Here is a 25,159-nt window from a genome sequence, read left to right on the forward strand (position 1 = left end):
CTGAGTTCTGTGAGCCACACTAGCAAAGTAATCAAACCCTAGCATCTGAAGTGAGTGGTGGGGGGAGGCAGCCTTGTGAGACTGAGCCCTTAACCTGCAGAATTCATTCTGTCTCAAGGTAATGTCAGAGTTAGGGCTTCCCCGGTGGTGCCAGTGGTAAAGAACCCACCTGCCAATGCAGGAGACACAAGAAACATGGGTTTGATCCCTGGTTTGGGAAGATCCCCTGAAGAAGGACACAGCAACCCGCTCCAGCATTCTTGCCTGCGGAATCCCACGGGCAGAGGAGCCTGGTGGGCTACAGTCCATGGGGTCACAGAGTTGGACGTGACTGAAGCAACTTGGCGGCAGCAGCAATGTCAGAATTGAGCTGATCTGTAGGATACCAAGCTGGTGGCACAGAGAACTGTTTGGTGTGGGAAAACCTCCACCCATTTGGCGACCAAGTGTGTAAAATATTCTTTGCTGTTGTTTAGTTGCTAAGTCGTGTCCAACTCTTTTGCGAAAATGAACTGTTAGCCCACAAAGCTTCTCTGTCCATGGGATTTCTGCTCAGGAAGATGATAAACTGGGAGATTGGGATCGACATACACACTACTATACAGAAAATAGATTAATAAGGATCTGCTGTACAGCACAAGAAGCTCTGCTCAATACTCTGTAATGGCCTATATGGGAAAAGAATCAAAAACAAACCAAAAAAAGAGTGGATATACGTGTAACTGATTTACTTTGCTGCATACATGAAACTAACACCACACTGTAAATCAACTATATTCCAGTAATTTTTAATTACAACAAAGTATTCTACGAGGGCAATAAAGGAGACAAAGAGAAGGGAAGAAGTGAATTTTTGCCTGCTCAGGAAGAAAATAATCGGAGTGTTTTCTAATAGAGCAATCTCTGCCTACAGGGAAGTGAGAAAGTGACTTATGGGTCAAACCGTTGCATGAAAGTGATATATAACAACTAAAATTAATGTTAATAAGATGTTTAATAATATGGGGACATATTTATAGAACAATGTTTTAAGAGGAAGCATAGGAGGCAAATGTTTAAATATGAGTATCAATGATACAAATGAACTTATTTACGAGACAGAAAGGGACTCACAGACATAGAAAACAAAGTCACAGTGACAAAGGCGGAAAAGGTGATGAAGGGAGGGATAAATTACGAGTTTGGGGTTAGCATATACACACTATTACATATAAAAACAGATAACCAACAAGGTCCTGTTGTGTAGCACACGAAACGCTACACAATATTTTATAATAACCTATATATATATATGTATATATACACACACACATATATATAATTGAATTTCTGTACGCTTGAAACATGATACTGTACATAGCTATACTTCAATAAATAAATATGATCTTAAAGTTGTAAAAATGTTTATAGGGCAAAAAGCAGCAAAATGCTATTATTAGGGGGCTTCCTAGGTGGCTCAGAGGTAAAGAATCCACCTGCCAATGTAGGAGACACAAGAGACACGAGTTCGATCCCTGGGTCAAGAAGATGCCCTGCAGTAGGAAATGGCAACCCATTCCAGCATTATTGCCTGGAAATTCCTTGGACAGAGGAGCCTGGCGGGCTACAGCCCATGAGGTCACAAAGAGTCAGACATGACTGAGCACACACATCCACACACATTGTTATTTTAATGCTGTAGAATGATAACCATTTTATTTTCTCATTTCTGTCTCTCCCTGTTTCCACAGTGAACATGCTCATTTCACACAATAGAGGCTCTCTTGACTGATGCTGGAAACCATGCTCTCCACCATCACCTCTGTACAAGAGAATAAAGGCAAAGCGAACTCCCAGGGCACTGTCAGCCAGGCTGGCGGGCACCCCTCTCTCTAGCGAGCCTTTCTGCTTCTTCTCTCACCCATCAAGCTGTATACCTGCCAACAGTTTGTTGGTTTTTTCCTCAAACCTCTTCATGCCAGCTGTGCTTGTTACTATAATTATGTAATTCTATTAAATTACATAAATTGATGACATTATGAGTGGGACAAGAAAGGGGGTGACTGTTTCCTTGAAAACCAAGTTGAATGCTTCAGAAAAACTCAACAGCTAGAAAAGAAGGTAGACAACTAGCTGTGGCCAAGACAACCACAAAAGATTTGGAAAAGTTTCTAAAACATGGAAGGTTTCTTGTGATTTATCTATTCAATATGTAATAGTTTGCATCGACTAAACCCAAACTCATAGTCAAGCACAGAGAACTGCACTCAATATGCTGGGGTAAACCATAATGGAACAGAATATAAAAAACAATGTATATATGTGTATAACTGCATCACTTTGCTGTACAGCAGAAATCAACACAACACCCTAATCCTAGGAAGAAAAGTTATGACAAACCTAGACAGCGTATTAAAAAGCAGAGACATCACTATGCAGAGAAAGGTCCCTACAGTCAAAGCTATGGTTTTTCCAGTAGTCATGTACGGATGTGAGAGCTGGACCATAAAGAAGGCTGAGGGTCCTTCTTTATGAAGAATTAATGCTTTCGAACTGTGGTACTGGAGAAGACTCTTGAGAGTCCCGTGGACAGCAAGGAGATCAAACCAGTCAATCCTAAAGGAAATCAATCCTGAATATTCATTGGAAGGGTCTGATGCTGAAGTTGAAGTGCCAATACTTTGGCCACCTGATGCAAAGAGCTGATTAACTGGGAAAGACCCTGATGCTGGGAAAGGTTGAAGGCAAGAGAAGGGGATGACAGAGATGAGACGGTTGGATGGGATCACCGACTCAATGGACATGAGTTTGAGAAAGTTCCAGGAGATGGTAAAGGACAGGGAAGCCTTGCATGCGGTCCATAGGGTCGCAAAGAGTCGGACATGACTTAGCGACTGAACAATAACAACAACCTGTTTATAAAGCCAGAAGATCAATACTTCCATATATGGATTTAGGAAATGGTAGAGGAAAAGCTTCCCTCATAGCTCAGTTGGTAAAGAATTGGCCTGCAATGCAGGAGACCCGGGTTCAATTCCTGGGCTGGGAAGATCCCCTGGAGAAGGAAATGGCAACCCACTCCAGTATTCTTGCCTGGAGAATTCCATGGACAGAGGAGCCTGGCAGGCTACAGTCCATGGGGTCGCAAGAGTCAGACATGACTTAGCCACTAGAGAAAGAGAGGAAAAGCAGGCTTTACATGAAAAGTTAAAAAACTGTTCTCTGAGCAAAGAGAATGAAATATATGCACCCAGATTCAGCTTATCAAACAAAAGACACCCCCCGTTGGCATGAGATGAAGGCTCGGTACTGGCAGAACAGAAGGCGCCATAAGCCCCAAACGGAGTGCCAACTGCCTGACCCACCAAAACACAAGCCACAGCAATGCCCATATCAAGAAGGTAGGTTCTCATGTTAAATGTTCTTTTAATTAGAAAAAAAAAGAAATCAGTTTTGAAGGTGCCTTTTGAAATCTTGAAATTAACAGGCAAATGCTGGTAATGAAGTTAATCAAGTGTTAGAAAGCAAATCACCATCATAGCCATCATTATCATCTACTAGAAGCCAGGAACATAAGAGACACCCTGCATGCATAAACTCATCTATTCCTCCCAACAGGCTTCCCTGATGGCTCAGTGGGTAAAGAATCCACCTGCCAATGTAGGAGACGTGTGTTTGATCCCTGGGTCAGGAAGATCCCCTGGAGGAGGAAAATGGCAACCCATTCCAGTATTCTTGCTTGAAAAATCCCATGGACAAAGGAGCTAGGTAGGCTACAGTCCAAAGGGTTTCGAAGAGTCGGACATGACCGAGTGACTAACCACAGCATAGCACACAATCCTCCCAACAGCCCTATAAAATGGACTTTTTTTTTTGCAGATGCAGACATTGAAACAAGCAGTGATAGATGGCTACCTTCCAAGAAGTAGTTCACAGTTACGAAGGCTTTAAAGCTTCTGGCACCAGGAAAGGACTAGAAAGTACTTCAAAGTGCAGAAGTCAACCATCCCCATGGCTCCCAGCTGCACTTCAGAATCACCCACCGAGCTTCTGAAAAATAAGGATTTCCAAGTGCCACTCCACATCTGCCAAATGTGAACCTCCAGGCAGAGGGTTCTGAGAACTGGTATGTTTTTCCTAAAGTTCCCCAAGTCAACAGGAAGCTCGGACAGGCATGGGAACCACTGACCTATGGCATCCCCTAGTCTGTAGTCAGGGTTTCCCTAGTGGCTCAGATAGTAAAGAATCCACCTGCAATGCAGGAGACCCAGGTTCGATCCCTGGGTCAGAAAGGTCCCCTGGAGGAGGGCATGGCAACCCCTTCTGTTGTAGCCACACGTTCCGGGAAACAAACTCACTCAGAAGGACAATGCAGATAATGGAGTGCAGTTTATTACACGGGAGGGCCCAAGGCGGAGTCTCCTCTTAGCCAAGGACCCTGACCAGTTTTTTTAAAACCTTATATACCCTAAGTGTACGTGCTCAAATCCACCTCCCCAAATTCCTTGAAACTAGTCTGAACAAGATAAAAGAGAGATACGATCAAAGTTAACCCATGATTCATGTGTCATAAGCCTAGATAGTTAAACAGTGGACATTTATCAATAGGCCTATGGTCATACCCCAATAAGCATAATGGGATTTATGACTTTGTTCTGTTACAGAGATAATTAGCATAATTCTTTTAGGTGATGGAGAGTCCAGGTACAAGTCTTGAGGCTCCTTCATCTGGGGGGGTCTGATTTTCCAGTTTGTATGTCGTTTCTACAGATACAGGGCACACAGCTCAAAGTCCACAGTCCAGCCCAAGATGGAGTCCTGCTTCCAAGACGGAGCCTGTTCTGTCTGTTTCCTCCTTCACTTCCAGTATTCTTGCCAGGAGCATCCCATGGACAGAAGAGCCTGTTGGGCTACAGCTCTTCCAGAGAGTCACAGAGTCAGACACAACTGAGCAACTAACACTTTCACTTTCGGTCTGTAGTCTGTTGACGCCATAGATATTGTGTGTATTTAAGATTGAAATAAAAAATGTTCTCACTCTGGGAAACGTGGGACGTTGACTTGTTTCTTCTGTTATAATTCAGACAAGCCGCTACGTTCCACTCTCCTTAACTAGAAGAAAAGAAGTTTGCAGTGTTACTGAAAGCTCTGCAGAATAAGGTATTCTGTAGGTTTGCAGTGTGTATCCTTTTCAGAAACACCAAATTCTCCAGCTCCCCAAAAAGTAGGAAATCATCTGTCTCCTACAGAGACAGGCTCTGTCAAGGGTGTTCTTGTTTCTGCTGAAAGACCTGAAATAGTGCAATATTGGAAACTCTGGCGTGAGGGTCCACGAGCGAGGACATGATGTTCTGTGCTTAACAGGTGATGCCCACGTGGGCGGAAGCCACCAGGGCGGGGCTCCTTTCCTCTCCCACCTAGACACAGTGGTCCAGGCTAAAGGAGAGACTTGGTTAAAGGCTGCCTCCGCTTCTTGGCCAACCTGACCCCATCTGCAATAGTCAGGCTGCTATCGGCAGTCTATCAGTGGCATGTAAACCTAAGACTTAGCGAAAATATTATCTACTTTTATGTCCATTTAAGTCTTCAGCACGGTGCTGGGTACTTTCAGCAAGTGCACAATAAATGTTAGCTATTGTTACGTTTATTACTGTTAACACTTATCATCATCAAGTCCCCTATTTCTCACGGTGAGGAGAAAAAAAAAAAAAAAACCACTTGATTAAACACAAGGAGAGTGACCCAGTGTTCCAGTTATTTATTGCTATGTAACAAACCACCTCAAAATCTAGTGGCTTCAAGCAACCACTATATTTATTTTGCTCATGAATCTGTAATTCAGGCAGGGTGTAGGGAGGGGAAGGCTCATGGCTGTTCCACTGGACATCCGCTGGGGAGGCTGGAAGACAGCGGGGGCAGGGGCTCCTGGGGCTACTAAGGCTTGTTCACTTACGTGTCTGGCTCATTCACTGGGAAGACAGAACCAACTGAGAGCTGGACAGATGAGACTTCTTGGACTACCCTCTCCATCTCTCAGTCTCTCTCTCTCTCTCCATGTGTCTCTCCAGCTGGTGGCTTCAGTGCAGCCTAGTCTTTAGGCTTCAAAGATGCCTCAAGGCTTCAAAGATGCACGTCCTCAGAGAGAGCATCAGGTCGGAAGGCTGTCACCCTTCATGATCCCACCTCAGAAGTCATGCAACATCAACTCCATTCAACTCCACTCACTAGAAGGAAGTCACTCAGGTCAACCCTTAATAATCAACGGGAGAGGAATTCAACTCCACCTTTGCCAAGAATGGTGTCAAAGAATGTGCAGATACGTTTTAAAACCACCACACCTAGGAAAATCACTTCTTCTTCCTTTAGATTGAACTCTGTATTGCTGCCAAAAGGTGCAAATCTAACCAATCCTGACTAGCCATTGTTTACATGAAAAGAAACTGCAATTCATGGACTACCTTTCTGATCCATAAAATTATACAACTTGAACAGACTTTAAATTCTTCTCTAGAGTTCAGCAGGGAGAAAGTGGAGTCTTGGAAGAACTAAATATTTGTTCCAAAAAAGCAGGAAATGGTTCTGTTAACAGTGCTATGGTATTAATAAAACTGTTTATCAACATTCTCCTAAATATAGGCACTCCTCAAGGTATTTGACAAGTACCATCTTGCACAGGCTTTATCATACTTCTAAACACAGCGGCTATCTTCTAGATGGGCAAACCGGGGCTCAGTTTATGTAAGTTGCCCTAAATCCAAGTTTGGCTTGGCTATGTTAAGTAGCCATAAGGAAGTTTGAGATTTCATCCACCTAACTGGAAAGCCCGAACTCAGTCCACTGTATGCTCCCCGCCCCAACCCTCCCAGAGGTAATATGGTTAGGGAAGTAGCTGGTGGGGTCAGCTGATGGGGTCAGAGTTGGATCTCTGTCTCTTGCCTGGAACTCAATGCTATTGAACTTTCTCCACTGAGGATTAGGCTTTCAAGAGATCCATCCATGAGAGGTAACTATGAACTTACGAATGGACTGCGCACCATTACACTAGATCCTTTTTGGTGGGAAAGAGGAAGGATGAATCTGGACCCCCCAGGACCCATGGGAAGCTGGAACACCCACAGAGCAGGGATGCTGGGGGAACCACAAGCTTTCCCTGGCTGCAGATGTGCCAAGCTGAGATCTGAGTAAGGAGGATGAGGATGAAGATACGAAGACAGTCTACTCCTTCCTAAGGGTCTACGCATACAAGCCACCGAAGAGTAACAAACGGAACGCATTTAATCCAAACCACCCCTTAGTAACTACCATTTAGCTTTTGTTTTCTCCCCAAACGGTTTTGTGCAAGCAAACACAGCCCGAGGGTTCTTAAACTTTCCCCAGTGTTCACCTTCAGCTAATGAAGGAAAAGGAAAAGACTCTTGAAACGATATTTCATGAGATTTGTGTATTTTTCATATTAGTTTCAGACCCTTTCTTCAAATCTCCTGGAACCAGTTCAATTGCAGGAAGATGGGTAGGCAGGAAAAAAAACTGAAGTGGATTTCTGAACAACTTGGCAAATTAGCAAAGTTTTTAACATCATTAAAGAGCTCTTAAATATTCTTCCCCAAACTCCATTTTTATCTTGTGAATGCATTTCAGTAATTGCTCTAAAGGAAATTGTGGATCTTTGGCACAAACATAAATGTTTGCACGATTTAAAATTCAGTGGCAGAAAAGATCATGATTTTTTTAATTGCTAATTCTTAAACTAACCTTTCCAGTTCGTCTCTTCTTGAAGAATTCCAGTGCCTATCAGTTAAAGCCGTAATAAAGACAATGCATATATTATTTAGTTGTTTATAATTGCAAACAACTTAGCCATATTTCAATACTTAGCCCTCAGCTCCAACATGGAGCATAAGCAGGAGATGATTATAATCATTCCATCATTCTGTAAACAGAACACTGGGGCACTGAAAAACAAGACTGTTTTCTTAAAGCCAGCAGCAGAGAAAGAGAAGCAGGTCTGCAGCCAGGTGGCTTTTAATTCAACCACCTTATCCCAGCCCACTGATTGCTCAGTATTTGCTGGTCATATTCATCAAGGATGGAGACAGACTGTCCTGTGACTCAGGGAGACTAGTGTTCCAGACCTGCCTAATTGAATTAGCCAGGATGATTAACACTAGCTGTCACAACAGATAAGCTCCAAGATCTCAATGGCTTAACACAAACATCGAATGCACAGAGATATCAAAAGAGGGCTGGGGAAGACAGGATGCTACCGTTTCACACAGTCATTCAGGGACTGAGGATCTTTCCATCCTTTCTGCCATCAAGATATAGATTCTAAGGCCACGACAGGAAGGTAAAGAGGGAAGGCATGGAGGGCCCCATGGGATATTTTGTGGGCCTAGTTTGACAGTGGCAAACATCACTTCCTCTTATCTTCCAATGCCCAGAACTCAGTCACATGCCCCCACCATGTAACTGCTGGAATCCTGAAGATAAGCTCTGTGCCCAAGAGGAAAACACAGTCTCTCAGTGAATACGGCATTGCCAATGCCACCTCAACCAGAGACCAAGGTAGTTCTAGGTTACCTAATATCCGCCTCCCTAATCCAGACCCTGATCTGGTATAAATGGTTCCATAAGAAAGATAGTCTCCACCCTTCTAGGAATTCCAGATTAAAGTTCTACACATGCCAACCCAATCTGTGACCTAGGTCAGGATGATGAACAGGAATGACCTGGATATGTTGGGCCAAAGGGAATACCTTCTGGACGTGAAGGAACCACCTCTGTCAATTGCACTGTCTACATGTCGACACAGAGCTTTGAAGCACCAAATACACACCTCAAGGGCCTGAGCCCTCAACAGGATAGGGTGGTTTCTCTTCAAAGCTTAGTATCCATCAAAAACTGACCATCAGAAGATGATATTGCATCTTGCCCAACTAAAGCCACCATGATACCAATAAGATGGAGAGTCAATGGGCAGGAGGGCACAGGGCAGAAGCCAAGAACAAAGCTTGCCCCAGGCCTGCTGAGAGTTGCCCAAATGAAGAAGAAATTAACAATGTGCACTTGTCAGCACTCTCGTTGTGCTAATTTCCTTGCAAATATAAGCAAAGCCTTTTAATTAACTTAATATCAATTTCACTTTTCTCACAGTTTGTTCTAATTATGGCCTGGATTTAATGCTCACACAGCATAATTCAGAGCTCTAGAATTAACAGCTTTACAACTTTACACACACCAGCAGCTGCTAAACCTAAGGAAAGCCAGGTTCCCTGCTGCCTTCCTGACACTGCATCCCCAAGCCTCCCTCGGCAACCCCTGGACCAGCCACCAATGCTACTTGGGACCAAGTCCCACACCTGGAAGTCAGAAAGTGCCAACTTCACCAACGAAGACAGATAAAGGCAGCTGGTGGTTGTCTCTGGACAACTGCTTTCTCTGAGTTTCCACTTCCTCAACTGTCAAATAACATGACATATAATATATGTCATATATTATATAATGTACACAGGTTTGGTGTGGACTTAAGCAACACGAAACACTGGATATGTATTAGTGTGCATGTACTCAGTCGCTCAGTCATGTCTGACTCTTTGTGACCCTAAAGACTGTAGCCTGCCAGGTTCCTCCGTCCATGGGCCTTTTCCAGCAAGAATACTGGAGCGGGTTACCATTTCCTTCTCCAGGGGGTCTTCCCTGGAATAGAACCTGCGTCTCCTCATTGGCAGGTGGATTCTTTACTACTGAGCCACCAGGGAATCCCTAGGATATGTATTAGATATCCAATGAAAACACTGCATATGGTACACTATGGTATGCATGTATATTTACAAAGATCATATATTATATTTCATCAAATCTAAGATGCCTTCAGTCATCAGCGACACCATTTTTATGTACCCAGAAAAGAGGAAAGCATTGCCAATTAAACTGGGACACACTACTGATCATAAAGTGAATCTCAATTTCAGAAATGTAAAAATGTGCATCTCAGCATTGACAAAATGTGGTTGTACACAGTAGTTTCAATCTATGATATGTCTTCAGATCAAATCCAAGTTAACCAGAATGCCCAAGGACTTAATATTTTAGTTCATTGAATTTCTAGACAGCATAGAGTCTTCCTTTATTTTACTATTTGCTGAAAAGATATTGGGAGTGTAGAGATGGCAGATACCACAGTTTCTACAAACACCATTCCTTCTCTCCTTCTCTTTTGCCTCCACCATACTCTGAAAAGCAACTATTCTCTTGAAGTAAGGTTGGCCACGTGGCCGTTCTCTGGACCACATGAGCTTAGCAGGAAGACTTCTGGAAAAGATTTTCTTCCCTGATTAAACAATAGGAGATGTGACCAGTGGCACAGTACGTCCTACTTTACACAAAGATGCAATGACTGGAACCACTGCAGCCATCTTGTAACCATGAAGAAATGACCAAGAAAATATAATGAATTATGACATTATAATGTCATCATAATGACTTCACAGTTCCAGACCAGTGCTGGTTACCACTACTTCTGGACTTGCTAAGTGAAAACAAGTTACTTGCTGATGAATTAATTTCTAAATGACATAGAGAAGGCTTTTAATATATACAATGGGATACTATTCAGCCATAAAAATAATGAAATTTTGCCATTTGCAACAACACAGATGGACCAGGAGGGTATTAGGCTTAGTGAAATAAGTCAGAAAGAGAAAGACAAATACTGTATAATATCACTTATATGTGGAATCTAAGAAATAAAACAAACTAGTGAATATAACAAAAAAGAAAGACTCACAGACATACAGAACAAATGAGTGGTTACCAGTGGGGACACGGAATGAGGGAGGGGGAAGATAGGGGTAGGAGATTAAGAAATACAAACTATTGTATAAAATAAATAAGTTACAAGTATATATTGCACAACACAGGGCACATAACCAACGTTTCATAATAACTAAAACTGAAGTATGACCCTTATAAACTGTGAATCACTATGTTGTACATTTGTAACTTATACATCGACTGTAACTCAATAAAAAAATAAAAATAGAAAATGTTAATGAATAAAACCTATTCCCTTGCAAACTGTTACCATGTAAATGATTCATTCTAATGCAAGGCAGAGATAAACAACAGCTAAAAGTAGACCCACACAGAGTACCATAAGAGCCTAGAAGAAGGAACAATTAATTCTGACAAGGTGGCAGGGAAGGTTTCAAGCAATAAAGGACATCTGAATTGGTTCTTAGAGGATGCGTGAGATTTTAATAGGATGCGGTGGGAGGAGGGGAGTATTATTCAAAATCTAAAAGTCAAAAGACCCTAAAGTCACATAGCTCTTTGTTAAAAAATGTTTATTTTCTTGATTTGGCTGTGCCAGCTCTTAGTTACAGCATGCAGAATCTCTAGTTGCAGCATGCAAACTCTCAGTTCCCTAACCAGGGACTGAACCCGGGCCCCCAGCATTGGGAGTGGGGATTCTTAGCCACTGGACCACCAGGGAAGTCCCCTAAAGTCATGCCGCTCTTATTGACACTTTGGCCCCTAGAAATACAGAGAAGTAGATCCCCAGTCTCCTGACTGTTATTCACACTCTTTCCAGCAGCAAAGTACAGCACCTAACAAGCCCCGTATAACCATGAGACAGCCCTCAGTAAAGAGTAATCACACGATTAGCCATTGTGTCAGAGGCAGGGTTGGAAGGAGGCTCTTCTGGAACCCTGCTCCCTGTTAACTGTCAGCAAGCTCGTGTGCTGGCGTCTGGCTGTGGCCGCCTGTAATTACGGCAGCAGTTTATTACTCATGCATGGCAAGGCTGAGGCTCTGCAGTTAGCCATGACAGGGACATTATTAAAAGGGAAAACTTCTCTATCAGTGGCTAAGCCAATTGTCATCCACATGTCAAGCAGTCTAAAGACCTGCGAGGTGTCATAACAAAAGCAGAGGAAGGTCTTTCAACCAAGTGAGCCCTGCATTATTTTTCAAGTGCTACCCAGAATTCAGAAACGCCTTCCCAGCTGATGGGGCGCTCCTATTCCTCCATCAAAGGCCACCCGGTGGGGAGCTGGCATCCCCGATTGATTTTTTGAGTTCCATCATTTGGTCCCCTCGGCACAGGAAACAGGTCTTCTCCTGTGACAGGGCACTCCAGCTGAATCCATGAAATGCAGGAGGACCCAGATGCCTGGTGGTGGCCTCGGAAGGCAGACCTGTAGGGACTGTGGCTGCAACAGCCACTGCTGGGCTAAAACCTCCAGGCAGGGGGCTGCTGCTGCAGCAGCTGGAACAGACAGGCTTCTGGGTCATCTGAGAGCAGCAACAGGGGAGGGGCGGGAGGAGACGGGTTTGGATCGCCACCGCAGAATCCCTCCAATCCACCCCTACTTCCTCTTTGACTCAGAAACAAATGGGGAACAGAAAGGAAGACCTACCAGCAGCTGCTGGGCAAGCTCAGGGCAACCTAAGACTGCAGAGGGCATGCTGAGGTCGCCAACGCCTGGCTGCGTGGGCCTTTCCTTGGGAATCAGCCGATCGGGGGGCCACGAGATGGATGGAGCAGAGGGCACAGAGGCGAGGATCCTGGAGGAGCTAGGAAGAGAATTCCCGTCCAGGCTGATGTGAAAGGCTGGAACCAGAGGAAAGGAGAGCAACAGGCATTGCTGAAGGGCTGAGTACACCTCTGTGAACTCATGGAGTGGGGAGCTCCCCAAAGGGCGGGGAGCACACAGCTCAGAGTGCCGAGGGCTGATTCTGATTTTCCAAAGGGCCAACTCAGGATGTGGCCAAGGAGAGGGGTCAGAGGGCAAGGGCACCTGGAATCACTGAGGCTCAGAGGGCTCATTGAGTGCTGAACCACAGGCATGGCTGGGCCAGCGACACCAGAACTTTCTACCCATTGCTGGATTCTAACTCACTTTCCCACCTATTTGAGTGCACACTAAATCCCAACACAACGTCAATCCCCTTAGGTCATCACTGCAGTGACCACTTCATCCAATAGCTCCCCACGTCTACAGAATTACCTCTAACTTGGCCAGAGGCTGAGCCTGGCTGGGTCCAGCCACCATTCGGTCCTCTAAACAAGCTCCATGTGGCCAATGAAGGTCACATGGCCTTCCTTCTGTCCCCTCACCCATCTCTGCCTCTACTCATTCCCCGTGTCAATCGCCCTGCCTGACCACCTTCTATGATTTGCTTCCATGTCAGGCCCCCAAGTGGTCTCACTACCTGGGTCCTCTGGTCTATGTGTTAAAACTTTGGAGTTCTCGCCTTCAAGTTCAACACTGCTTGGTCAAGCACCTACTGAGGGCCAGGTCAGGTCTCACCAGCGCCATACTCATTCCACCTCTAAAACCTTGTGTACACCTGGTGAAACTACAAACCCACCCTTCCAACTGGACCACAGATGTCTAGGTGGGCGTGCCATCTACATCTCTGCATCCATGCAGCTAACCCACACCCCACAGTGAGGAAGTGCTCACAAATAGATGGAAATGACCAACATTTCTGCAATGGGATTTGATATATACAGGCGACCATTTCTTCTCCCAGGCCTCAAAAGCGATCATCCAAAGGCACCACTATTATAAGTTAAGTGGAAGATGGGGAAGAAGACAAGAGAAGGAAGAGAGAAACAGAACTCAGCCTCGGACAAAACCACGAAAAAGAGAAGAATCCTAGGTTGATTCAAAGAGCTTAAGCAACTTAAGAGCAAAACAGACCTTTCCTGCACTATCTTGAGATTTACACCTCAGGTAACAAGGACCAGCACAACTGTTCATGCATTCGTTCCAGAAATATCTGCTGAGCACCTATTATGAGCCAGGGGACTTCTCAGCATCAGACATATGATGAGGAACAAGCAAGCAAGGCTCCCTTCCTCAAAGAGTGAGCTTTCATTCAAAAAGACACATGTACCCAGATGTTCACTGCAGCACTATTTACAATAGCCAGAACATCGAAGCAACCTAGACGTCCATCAACAGGTAAATGGATGAAGAAGTTGTGGTACATAGCACAATGGAATATTAGTCATTAAAAGGAACGAAGTTGAACTGAAGTAGGTGAACCTAGAGCCTGTCATCCAGAGTGAGGTCAGTCAGAATGAGGAAAACAAATACCGCGTATTAACACATGTATACAGAATCTAGAAATCTGGTACTGAGGAACCTATGTGCAGGGCAGAAATTGAGATGCACGTGTAGAGAACAGAGTTGTGGGCACAGCGGGTGAAGGAGGGGGAACGAATCAACAGTAGCATTGCCATATATACACTCCTGTATGTCAAACAGATAGCTGCCGGGAGCTGCTGTCCAGCGCCAGGAGCTCAGCCTGGTGCTCAGTGACCACCTGTTACAGAAGGGTGGGATGGGCCCAAGGCGGGGGAGAAAGGCTCAGGAGCAAGGGACTATATGTATACTTATGGCTGATTGACATTGCAGGGCTTCCCAGGTGTTTCAGTGCTAAAGAATCCACCTACCGATGCAGGAGACACGAGAGACATGGGCTCAATCCCCGGGACAGGAAGATCCCCTAGAGGAGGAAATGGCAACCCACTCCAATATTCTTGCCTGAAAAATTCCACGGACAGAGGAGCCTGGCAGGCTTCAGTCCACGGGGTCACAAAGAGTCAGACATGACCGAGCACACACATGCATGGACGCTGACGTACAGCAGAAACCAACACAACATTTGTTAAGCAATTATCCTCCAATCAAAAAAAAAAAAAAAGAAAAGAAGCATTCTCCCAGCTGCCACACTTCGGGCACCGTGGCGCATGCTGCACACTGTGAATCCCTGCTCCGCCTGACTCACAGCATCCCCATTTCACAGCTGAGAAATGGTGGTGAAACTATCACCATCTATGTAACACACGATAGTGTATACATGTAAGTGCCACTCTCGATGCATTCCCCCCTCCTTCACCCACTGTGCCCACAAGTCTGTGCCCACAAGTCTGCCCAAGGTAGGTCACACAGTTAATAAGTGACAGAACCAGTCATCAAACCCAGACTGTCTGCCGCCCAAGAGAACACCCTTTCTCCCAATATTATATTCTTAAAGACTGAGAGGTGTCTGACCTTAGGTGTTTCTCCACTCAATGTGGCTCCACTGAGCCCACGCTCCACCTCTCCATTCTCACTCTTAGCTCTAATTGCCAAACCTTTTTCCCCATCCACAAAGGACACTCCAGATTTGGCAACAGCAAAGGTCAGGGCATCAGAGTTCTTCCTCGACAATGACGCTGATGGCCTCTCCCCAGTTATTCTGGGCCGGGCAGGCGGCAGCTGCCCCTGCTGGCAGGGTGCCCGGCACACACACTGGCCAACACAGATGTGCCTGTATCCCAAGGCTGTCCAAGAACCGGGCCCCCCATCTCTCTGGAAGCCACCAGATGTGATCAGTCCATCGGAGGTAAAAGAAGTGAGCCTCCCTCCAGTGCCCAGGCCCTGGCTCTGCGGATCCGCCTTCCACACACCCGGGCCCCTGCTGGCCACCAAGCCCTGATGAAAGCCTGTTGTTGTGGTTTAGTTGCTAAGTTGTGTTCAACTCTGCGACTTCATGAACTGTAGCCTGCCAGACTCCTCTGTCCATGGGATTTCCCAAGCAAGAATACGAAGTAGGTTATCATTTCCTTCCCCAGGGGATCTTCCATACCCAGGGGTTGAACCCACATCTCCTGCATTGCAGGCAGATTCTTTGCCACTGAGCCGCCTGGGATAAATCACCTACTTTCACTATTCAAGGATCCCGACTCAGGGATCAAACCTGCGTCTCCTGCACTGGCGGGCGGACTCTACCACTGAGCCACCTGGAAGCCCTGATGAAAGCCTCCATGCAGCTCCTAAGACTCACACTGCCCTGGTACCCTTCTGAGGCTCACCTGCAAGGAGTGATTTTAATGCGAACATGTGCCCTCAGCTCTCTCCCCGTTTCTCCTTCCCATTGGGAATGCTAGCGCCCTCCAGCTCAACAGTCTATATGAGCACACGTGTATTCCATGAAGAAGAAACAGCTCAGCGCCAGCTCCGGCATCCAGGAAGAGATGCTTTCAGTATACAATCCCTCTCCTCCCAACGCCACCTCGAAGGCCCAGAGAACACACCTCTGCCCTGTCCTTCTGAGCCCACTCACTTTCTCCACCTCATGGGCCTGCTGATGCAGTAGGCTGGGTGGGCTGCAGGTGGGTTGTTTGGGAACGTGTCAGTTTCCTGCAGCTCCGACTCCAGCTTCATCTGTCCGTGTGGCTTGGGGGCAGGACCAGGCTGCGTAATTTTGACTTCTCTCCCTGCCTGCAAAGGTTTTCAATTTCTTCAAGCAACCCTGCTTCTATTCAATATCCTTCTGAAATCTAAATTTGGAACCTAACCTCAATCGATTGCATTTCCTCTTACGACAGCAGGGCCCTAGGCTTACCGGATGGAGTAGTCACATGTGCCCTTGTGAGTCCCTGCACCAGGGCATGGATGAGGGACGAGGTCACCAGCCAGAGCTCATGACAGCCCACCACCTTCATCCTGACCTATCGGGGGATGCTCAACCTGGGAAAAGGACCGTGATATTCTGGAATCTTGACTCTGCCCCTCACTGTCTGTGTCATCATGGCCAAGTCACATAGTATTCTCTAAGTCTCACCTTTCTCAGCTCTAAAATCACAGAAAACAAATAACTTCCTCAGAAGGTGACAGCCAGCCAAAAGCCCTGTACAGAGTTACATGGGAATTCTATCAGGAACTCTGTCTGTCCCTTCGTCTGTTTTCCTAACATTAGTACAAAACCACCATTAAAAAAAAAAAAAAATTAACACAATGTTATTTTCTTCTGCATAATGGTTTTGGATTCTCTAAAATTTCCATGATAAAATATGAATTAATTCTACTCTAGAGAGAAAAGGAACATAAAACGAGCACGTTATAAAACCACACATTCACAAAAAGCATACTGAACCGTGCTGGTCTTTAACCTGGCTAACTGCTTCACTTCCAGGCTCCTCCGAAGGTTCTAGCGCCCTTTAATCAGGGTCTGGTGAACGACCAGGGGTGGCCTCAAGATGGTGCAGGCAAGATGACAGAGACAAGATGAATACCTCACACTCACTCTACCCAGCTAAGGCTTTCCAACTCCTTCCTCCAACTACACCCACCCCACATAATCCAGTCTTTACAGAGTCAAGGTTATTTCCTCTGTGGTTACCATTTACCTCCCAAAACTAGCTTCCACCCAACTAATCAAACCAATAAACCTTTTTGCCCACATGACATACAGGGTGTTATGACAGATGCTGAAGGATGGGCATGGTATTAAATAGTTCAAAATATGGTTCAAGTCCTCAAAACACCTGCAGTCCAGTTCTGAACTCAAAAGGCAAAGCCACCGAGGCACTAGAGTCAAAGCCATGGGTGCCATGGACATGGGCAAGAAAGCTTCAAGCAACCTGGTGCAGGAAGAGCTCAGACCGTGGGAGTTGGCACAACCTACCGCCCCCAGGGAGTGACCTGGAGTCAAGCTTTAAAGGACACATGAATGTAGAAAGCGGGTGGGGAGAGCAAACCACAACAGCCAGCACTTCTTAAAGACTGGACCTGAAACACGGAAGACGCAACCCTCAGACAAATGCAGGGCTATTTCAGCAAGTGGATCAGCCTGGCTGAAGGAGGCAGAAGCACTGGGCCAGGGTGGGAACGTGGGCTGACAGTGGTCAGCCTTGACCATCAGCCTCTAGGCTTGATCACGGTTCCTCAGGAAACACAAAACTCCTGGAAGGTCTTGGGCCCTTTGCAAGCAGTGCTTTCCATGCAGACAGCCAGAGTCCCAAAAAGGAGGGTGAGAGAACAGAGGCTGGGGCTTGTGTTAAAGGGCACTACAGCAGCAGTTAAGGGGGCAGCAGTGGGTGCCCAATGGTAAAGATGGAAGGGCAGGTGTCAGAGAGGGTCTGGAGGGGAGAGGACAAAATCATCTCAGTGTGCTTTTCCCTCCATTTCAGCTTTTCCACTTTCCCTTTAGAGTGTCCTTCTCAGCCTGCATTAAGAAAAACAAAGCAATAACAGCCTGCAACCACTTTTCAAAAGACAAGCACTAAGAGTTTTAGCAGAGAAGCCCCGTTATGAGGAAGTCTGGATCACCCCTGGCATCCCCAGCCCAGAGGGGCCCTTACAGGACACCCAAGAAACTGTTTCCAGGGTGAGAGGACACTACAGATGGCTGTGCTGTGTCTCCTGCTTGAACTTCATAAGAGACCCCAGGAAAGGTCTGAGAAACCTGAACATCATTAAATCACCAGCTCCCACTTGGTGCCCAAGGGGCTGGGCCCCTCCTGTGTGCCCAGTGCTTGGCTCTCTTGAGCCCTCCATTAATTCCCAAGCAATAAGGAGCACCAAGGTCAAGGTTTCCTTGTTCTCCTTCAGTAGCAAGGAGTGGAGACGCTGCAGCACAAGTAGACACAGGAATCCAAGTCCCATCTCAGCACCCTCCCACCGCAGCAGAAGACCTCGGCAGGCCTACAGAATCAACAGGTGGGATGCGCTTTACCCAAAACATGCACAGGCAGAGGATGGAGTGCTGTGAGTGGGGTGGAGAGAGGGAAGGTCACTGCAAATTACACTTGTCAGCCAGAAAGATAACATCTATCTAATTGCAGCTTGAATTTCTGGCTTGTTCAGGAAAAGCTCGAAACCCAGTCTTCCTGCCTGCTTCCCCTCAGAGGCTGCAAGTCAAGAAAACTCTTCTTCCTAACCCAGGCAACCAGTCCCCCGTGGTGGACATCCCCACGCTCCCAGGAAATCGCTTACAGGGCAGAAGAGCACACAGGGAAAGAAGCCAGGACCCCAGTTCATCTGAAGCAAACTCTTAGCTTTCCGGAAGTCCTCACTCTCCCACCAACAGGCAAGTGGGTTTTCCTCTTTGCTCTGCCTGGCATAGGCAGCAGAGGGTTCTGGGTCATGGTTCAGGCCACAGACTTGCCAGAGATACAGTCTCAGACCCCCTCAACCCAAAGCTACTGAATCAGAGACTCTGTGGGTGGGGCCTAGAAATCTACCTCTTAAAAGGCCCTCCATGTGACTCTAAGTTCAGTTCAGTTCAGTTCAGTCGATCAGTCGTGTCGGACTCTTTGTGACCCCATGGACAGCAGCACGCCAGGCTTCCCTGTCCATCACCAACTCCTGGAGCTTACCCAAACTCATGTCCATAGAGTCGGTGATGCCATCCAACCATCTCATCCTCTGAGACGAGAACCAACTATCTCATCCTCTGTTGTCCCCTTCTCCTCCTGCCTTCCATCCTTCCCAGCATCAGGGTCTTTTCCAATGAGTCAGTTCTTCACATTAGGTGGCCAAAGTACTGGTGTTTTGTGACTCTGAGGCACACCTAAGATTGGGACTTCCTTGGCAGTCCAGTGGTTAACACTTCACCTTCCAATGCAAGGGGTGCAGGTTTGATCCCTGTTCGGGGAGCTAAGCGCTCATATACCTTGCAGCCAAAAAACCAAAATATAAAACAGAAGCAGTATTGTAACAAATTCTTTATTGTTTGGACCATTAAAAATGGTCCACATTAAAAAAAGAAAAAAATTAAGACAAGCCAGTGAAGCAGCTGAGAACCTCAATTCTGGAACCAGACTATGCCAGTTCTGTCAGAACTTAAATTCCCAGTTCTGTCACCCCCTAGTTGGGTGATTATGAGCAAGTTACTTAAAGGGCAGTGTTAGTTGCTCAGTTGTATCCAACTCTTTGCAACTCCATGGACTGTAGCCCACTGGGCTATATGGAATTCTCCAGGCCAGAATACTGCAGTGGGTAGCCATTTCCTTCTCCAGGGGATCTTCCCAACCCAGGGATCAAACCCCGGTCTCCTGCATCACAGGCAGATTCTTTACGGTCTGAGCCACCAGGGATTACTCCCCTAAAAGGGGAGTATCAGCACCTATCCTTAGTGTTGCTGGAAAGACCAAATGAGTCCTAGTGTGTCCGTGGCACTTCGTAAATACCGCTTAGCATTTTATTATTGTTATTTGGGGCACTGATGGGGTGTATATCATATTCTGTTACCTAATTGAAATGATTTGTGTCCTTGGGTACAGCCTGACACTTAAGGGAGCCAGATATCTTGTGCGCTCTTTTGAGTCCTATGGATCAGTCTATGGCCTGGATCTGTGTAAAATAATAAGGACCATCCCATAAGCATCCAGTTCCTCCAGAAATGAATTGCGGGCTTTTGTTTCATTCTGTGCCTTGGTTCTTGGACATACAGGAGAAGAGCTCCCACCAGACGCCCGCAGACAACACCTACAGCTGGTCCACACCTACAGCCAGGCCCTGCTGTCTGCTGGAGGTCAGTGGGATTGCAGCATCCCACTGCATGTACAAGTTCAAGGATTCCCCTGGATATTTGTTGAGTGATATCAAGAAGCTCAAGGGGTCCTTTCAGAGGATGCTTGCAAATCTGACCCCATCCCATCTGGAAGGACCCAGAAGGGATCATTGAAAAGTGGGAAGAAGACAGTATGGTGACATTCTTCTCCCTGCCTGCCACCGGGCTGGTCTCTAGCTCCAACTGCAGGGAGGACAGTGGTTGAGCTGAGCCAGGTCTTACTAACATCATCAAAGTGAAGACTCCCTATAATTAGGAGGAGACATTCGATGGAAGCTGTAAAACACAGGCTCTCTGGTCAGCCAGACCCGGGGTTCTGACTCCAGACTCTGCCACTTATCAGCAGCAGGACCTCAGGCAACTTAGTTAACTAACCTCTCCAAAACTTCTTATTTCTGATATGGGAAATGGAAAGAACCACACTGAACTGATGTGAACACTGAATGAGATAATGCACTTGTAACCTCTTGGCACTGTGTCTGGCACACAGTAAGAATTTCACCCATAATTATGATCATTATCTTTATGACTATCAGTAGCTCTGGCATTGGAGCTGCCGGGGTGGCTCCAGTGGTAAAGAACCGGCCTGACAATGCAGGAGATATAAGAAACACGGGTTCAATTCCTCCGTTGCGAAGATCCTCAGGAGGAGGGCATGGCAACCCACTCCAGTATTCTGGCCTGGATAATCCCAGGCACAGAGGAGCCTAGTGGGTTACAGTCCATGGGGTTGCAAAAGTCGGACAGGACTGAAGCGACTTAGCACACCCAGCTCTGGAATTACCATAAGAACTTGAGTTAGAAGCTTAGGAAGGGAGATGGCAGCCTTGAATCTGCCTTGGATACCAGTCATGTGGACCTTGGAGAGCTGCCCATACTCTAGTGTAATATTCTGACCTTGGGGGCAACAAATGTCCAATGATCCATCAGTTCCTGGACCAGATGTGACCAGGGGGTGTGAAAGTTTCCCTCTCCACCTGAAACAGTGAGAACGTTTTAGCTGGGACAGATCCTGATAACTATCACTGATTGGATGGCACACCTCTCTTCGCTACATTCCTTAAAAACCTGCTTCCCCTACACACCGCGAACTTTAACAATTGCCCTCAGGCAGCTCTCAGGGAGAATCCGGAAGTTTTTAATAGCAGCTTCACCGAAGCAGAGCCGGGAAGGGAGGGGTCCTCGTTACTAGCTGAACAGGCTGCCTCCTAGAGAGATAACATTCCTCCAGCGCACTACCGAAGCGCGTTAGCTCCAGATCTAAGGCCTCGACTTTTGCAGACGTTTAAGCCCGCCAAAGGCCCCTCCCTGTCCGACCCCACCAAAGGCTAAGCTGTAAGAGCTATTTCCTCCCTTAAGTCGCCTGCGCCTCTAGTCCCATTCGGCCGCGCGTCTAGTTTCCGCACTTGGGGCCAACTGGCCAGGTAATGATTCCTGCACGCGGAGACCTGGAGCCAGCTGTGCTGACGTGTTTCCACGATAAAAGCAAACTTGCAGCTGGAGCACGGAAAAGCCGGGAATTCTTTCCAGCAGCCCCGGCCTCCTGGCCCAGACGGGGCAGGAAGAGTAAAAGGGAGCGCGCGGGAGCCAGGAGGTCTGCCTCCCGCCCCGCGCGCAGGGCCCCCGGGAGTGGACCGGATGCCCACGCTGAACCCCGTGGCATCCGCGTGCGTCCTTACCGTTTAGTTGCCGGTAGACAATGTCCTCGAGCAGCGAGAGGCGCTTCAGGACCGCATCCTGGATGGGGCTGGCGCTGTGCGCGCTGATGTTAGCGGCCTCGGCCCGCGGCCGAATCTCATGGAAGGAGTCTCCGCTGCGCACCGAGATGGGCCGGCACTTGGCCAAGAAGAGCACGAAGCCGGCCACCGCGATCAAGTTCAACACCAAGAGCACTTTGACTCTTCTCAGTGAAGCCATCAAACACGCCCAGCCGGCCCTCGCCCCGGACCCGCGCCCCTTCGGGCTCCGGCGAGGCGCGGGGCAGCCGGGGGCCGTGCGTGCGAGCCAAGCGCTCCGGACGGCTGGCGAGGATACCAGCCGCTCCCGGCCCCACGGCGCGGAGGCTCGGGCAGCGGAGACGGTTAGGAGGTCCGGGCCGTCGCGGGGAGAGCGAGATGGCTCACGTGGAAGCCCTCGGTCTGCAGAAGTGCTCCCCCAGATGCCTACTCGGTCCTCGGCGCGCGGCCCCTACCAGTCGCCTCGGCTTCTCGGCGAGGGGCCGGGGGTCTCTCCTCTGCACCAGCAAGTGGTTCGCCGCTGGACCTCTGGCCGCCGGGAGCCGGGCTGAGGACACAGGGGCCGGCAGGCTGGGCTGCCCCGGCGCCGCGGCGGGAGCGGCACGCAGGTGTCGGGCTCAGGGTTCGTGGCCCGCCCGCGGAGGTGCGCACGGCGCCTCCGGCCGCACAGCCACTACCCTAGTCCTCAGGCAGCCGTCGCGGCGCGCCGGCCGCGGTCTTCAGCCGAGGACCGGCTCCCCGGGGCGGGCGCCTTTGTTACGCTCACCGACCCGTTCCATCACGCAGGGCTGAGGAATAGCCCGTGGCCAGCGCCCGCATCGTCGCGGCTCCGCAGTCACGCTCAAGTCTCAATTACTCTTAAAGTGGGGGCAGCACTAGGGGGCGGGCGAAGGGGCAGAGCGCGACGTCCTCTCCGCCCCCTCGCGCCCGGGGACACCCCACCCCGCCGCCAAACTCACCAGCGCGCACAGCGCCGCGGGCTCCCGGACACGTTCCAAGTCCTGAGCCCACGCAGTGAGCCTTCGGGGCCTGCCGGTCACGCCGGCCTCTCTCCGAGCTGGCGCGTCGGGAGGCTAGGCGGAAGGCGGAGTCGGACCTCAAAAGTCACAGCAGTTCTGTACCCTCCTCCACGAACGTCGCGGGGAGCGCGGCGGGGAGGGACGCGCGCCGGCGCACCCTCCGCTCGCCAGAACCGGCAGCGCCTGCCGCTCTTCCCGCGCCCCGAGGAGCCAAACGCCGAGTCTTCTAATTGGTGGACGCAATGATACCGCCGCTGCGGCAGGGAGAGCCCACACAGCCCCGGGGCGCGAGAGCCCGGAGGGGACGCGCAGGTGGCGGCAGAAGGCGGGGCGCGGCCCGAGGGGGCCCGGCTGCAGCGCCAGCTCCTCCTCCGGCCCTCCTGGCCACCCCTCTCCCCGCGAGCCAGTCGGCCGCCGCCGCCCGCAGGCTGCCGGGCGCACAGCTCCTCGGCTCGCCGGCTTGTGCGCGCGCACCCTGAAAGGGTGGGGGCGCCGGGGGAGTGCGGGCCGCGCGGGATGGGGGCCGTCAAGTCATGTTGACGGCTGCCCGCGTTGGAGGGACCCTTTGGTTCTCAGCACTCCCCGAGCGGGCGGGTTTGTTCCATCCCGGCTGGCGATGAAGACATCCCTTTCTGTGCGCTCGCGGCTCCGCTTTGCGTGGCCGGGAATGGCTAGAGGGAAAATCTGGCCTGGAGACTCGGATTCCGTTACTTTGGGAGCCAAACCGGGCGTTGGTGGGCTGGGTGGGTTCGCTCACCGTCCAAGCGACGGTTTCTGTGTCCAGCCCCCACCTCTATACGCATTTTATTATAAGAAGCGTATCTTGGCGACTGGATTTCCGAAATCTCTTCTTCTTGCCAAAGCCAGGAGCTCCTGATGCTGAAATTCAAAACCCCGCGCTGATCTCTTTGGTTCCTTGGGCCTGGAAAAGAACAGGCTGTCAACTAACAAAGATTACATCTGGCAGTGAAGCCCAATAAATCTGGTGGTTTCTACCTATTTCGATCTCATTAAAGTTGTTTTTGTTTTTGTTTTCATGTTACTGTTGGGGTTTTGTGATTTTTTGCTGATTTGTTGTTATTTTAAATGTTGATTTTCAACATTGAAAAGTGAGTGAAAAAATGTAACAATCTTTTAGTTCCATTCCCTTGGTACTCTTTGTCCGGATTCCATAGGTTTTGCTTTGTATAATCTACAAGAAAGTGACTACAAAACTGTTAGATGAAAAAGCCACATCAGAAGCCATAAGGGACAGTTTTTAACCTCACGTGTTGGGCACAAAAGACATTGAGCAGGAAGAAACCCCAGTTTATTGAGAGGTTGTAAGACAGACACTGGGCCAGGCACAGTCTCTAGGTTATCTCACTGAATACCCAGTTGAGTTAGATGTTATTATAAACACACATTCAAATGGAAGCCAGCCCAGTCAAGGGAAGCTTATGCAAAAATAGGATTTGAACTTTCATTCAGCCATAGGGATGCAGGTGGGAAGGTTGAGGCAATGGGCTAAGGTGTCAGTTTAAAGCCCTAAACCTAATTCTAACTGTAACCCTGAGATTGGATGACAGAGGATGGGCTAGCGTTTTTGTTTTTTTGTTTTTTTTTCCAAATTTAGACAGGTGTATTGATAATTTCAGGGCTTTCCCAATGGCTCAGTGGTAAAGAATTCTCCTGCAATGTAGGAGACACCATTTCCATCCCTGGGTTGGTAAGATTCCCTGGAGGAGGAAATGGCAACCCACTCCAGTATTCTTGCGTGGAAAAAAATCCCGTGGATAAAGGAGCCTGGCAGGCTACAGTCCACGGGGTCACAAAGAGTCGAACATGACTTAGCAACTAAGCGCAAGCACGACATTGGTGATTTCACAGTGTCCTTTCACAGGCTGACAAACGGATAGAAAACTGAATCTTACATCATGCACAGATGCCCTCAGCAACTCCATATAGTGAGTCAGACAGGACAGCCCTCGTTTCTCTTCTTCCATCCAAGTTTGTTTAATCCTAGACCAGCCTCAAAACAATCTTAGCATGTGCCATTGTAAGCTACCTTGTCAATGCAGACATCTC

The 25,159-nt window shown here is 48.2% G+C and overlaps 1 protein-coding gene across 1 annotated transcript in view; it reads right to left on the reverse strand.

Annotated features, from left to right (window-relative positions):
- Positions 1–23,271, reverse strand: part of GALNT17 (polypeptide N-acetylgalactosaminyltransferase 17) — a 429,186-nt gene extending 405,915 nt beyond the window's left edge. Inside the window, exon 1 of the mRNA XM_019988316.2 lies at positions 22,017–23,271. Coding sequence (XP_019843875.1) covers positions 22,017–22,254 — 238 coding nt within the window. The 5' untranslated portion in view covers positions 22,255–23,271. The remainder of the gene's footprint in view (positions 1–22,016) is intronic.
- Positions 23,272–25,159: the final 1,888 nt, after the last annotated feature.

This window comes from Bos indicus, chromosome 25 (assembly GCF_029378745.1).
Source record: "Bos indicus isolate NIAB-ARS_2022 breed Sahiwal x Tharparkar chromosome 25, NIAB-ARS_B.indTharparkar_mat_pri_1.0, whole genome shotgun sequence".
Classification (NCBI taxonomy): domain Eukaryota; kingdom Metazoa; phylum Chordata; class Mammalia; order Artiodactyla; family Bovidae; genus Bos; species Bos indicus.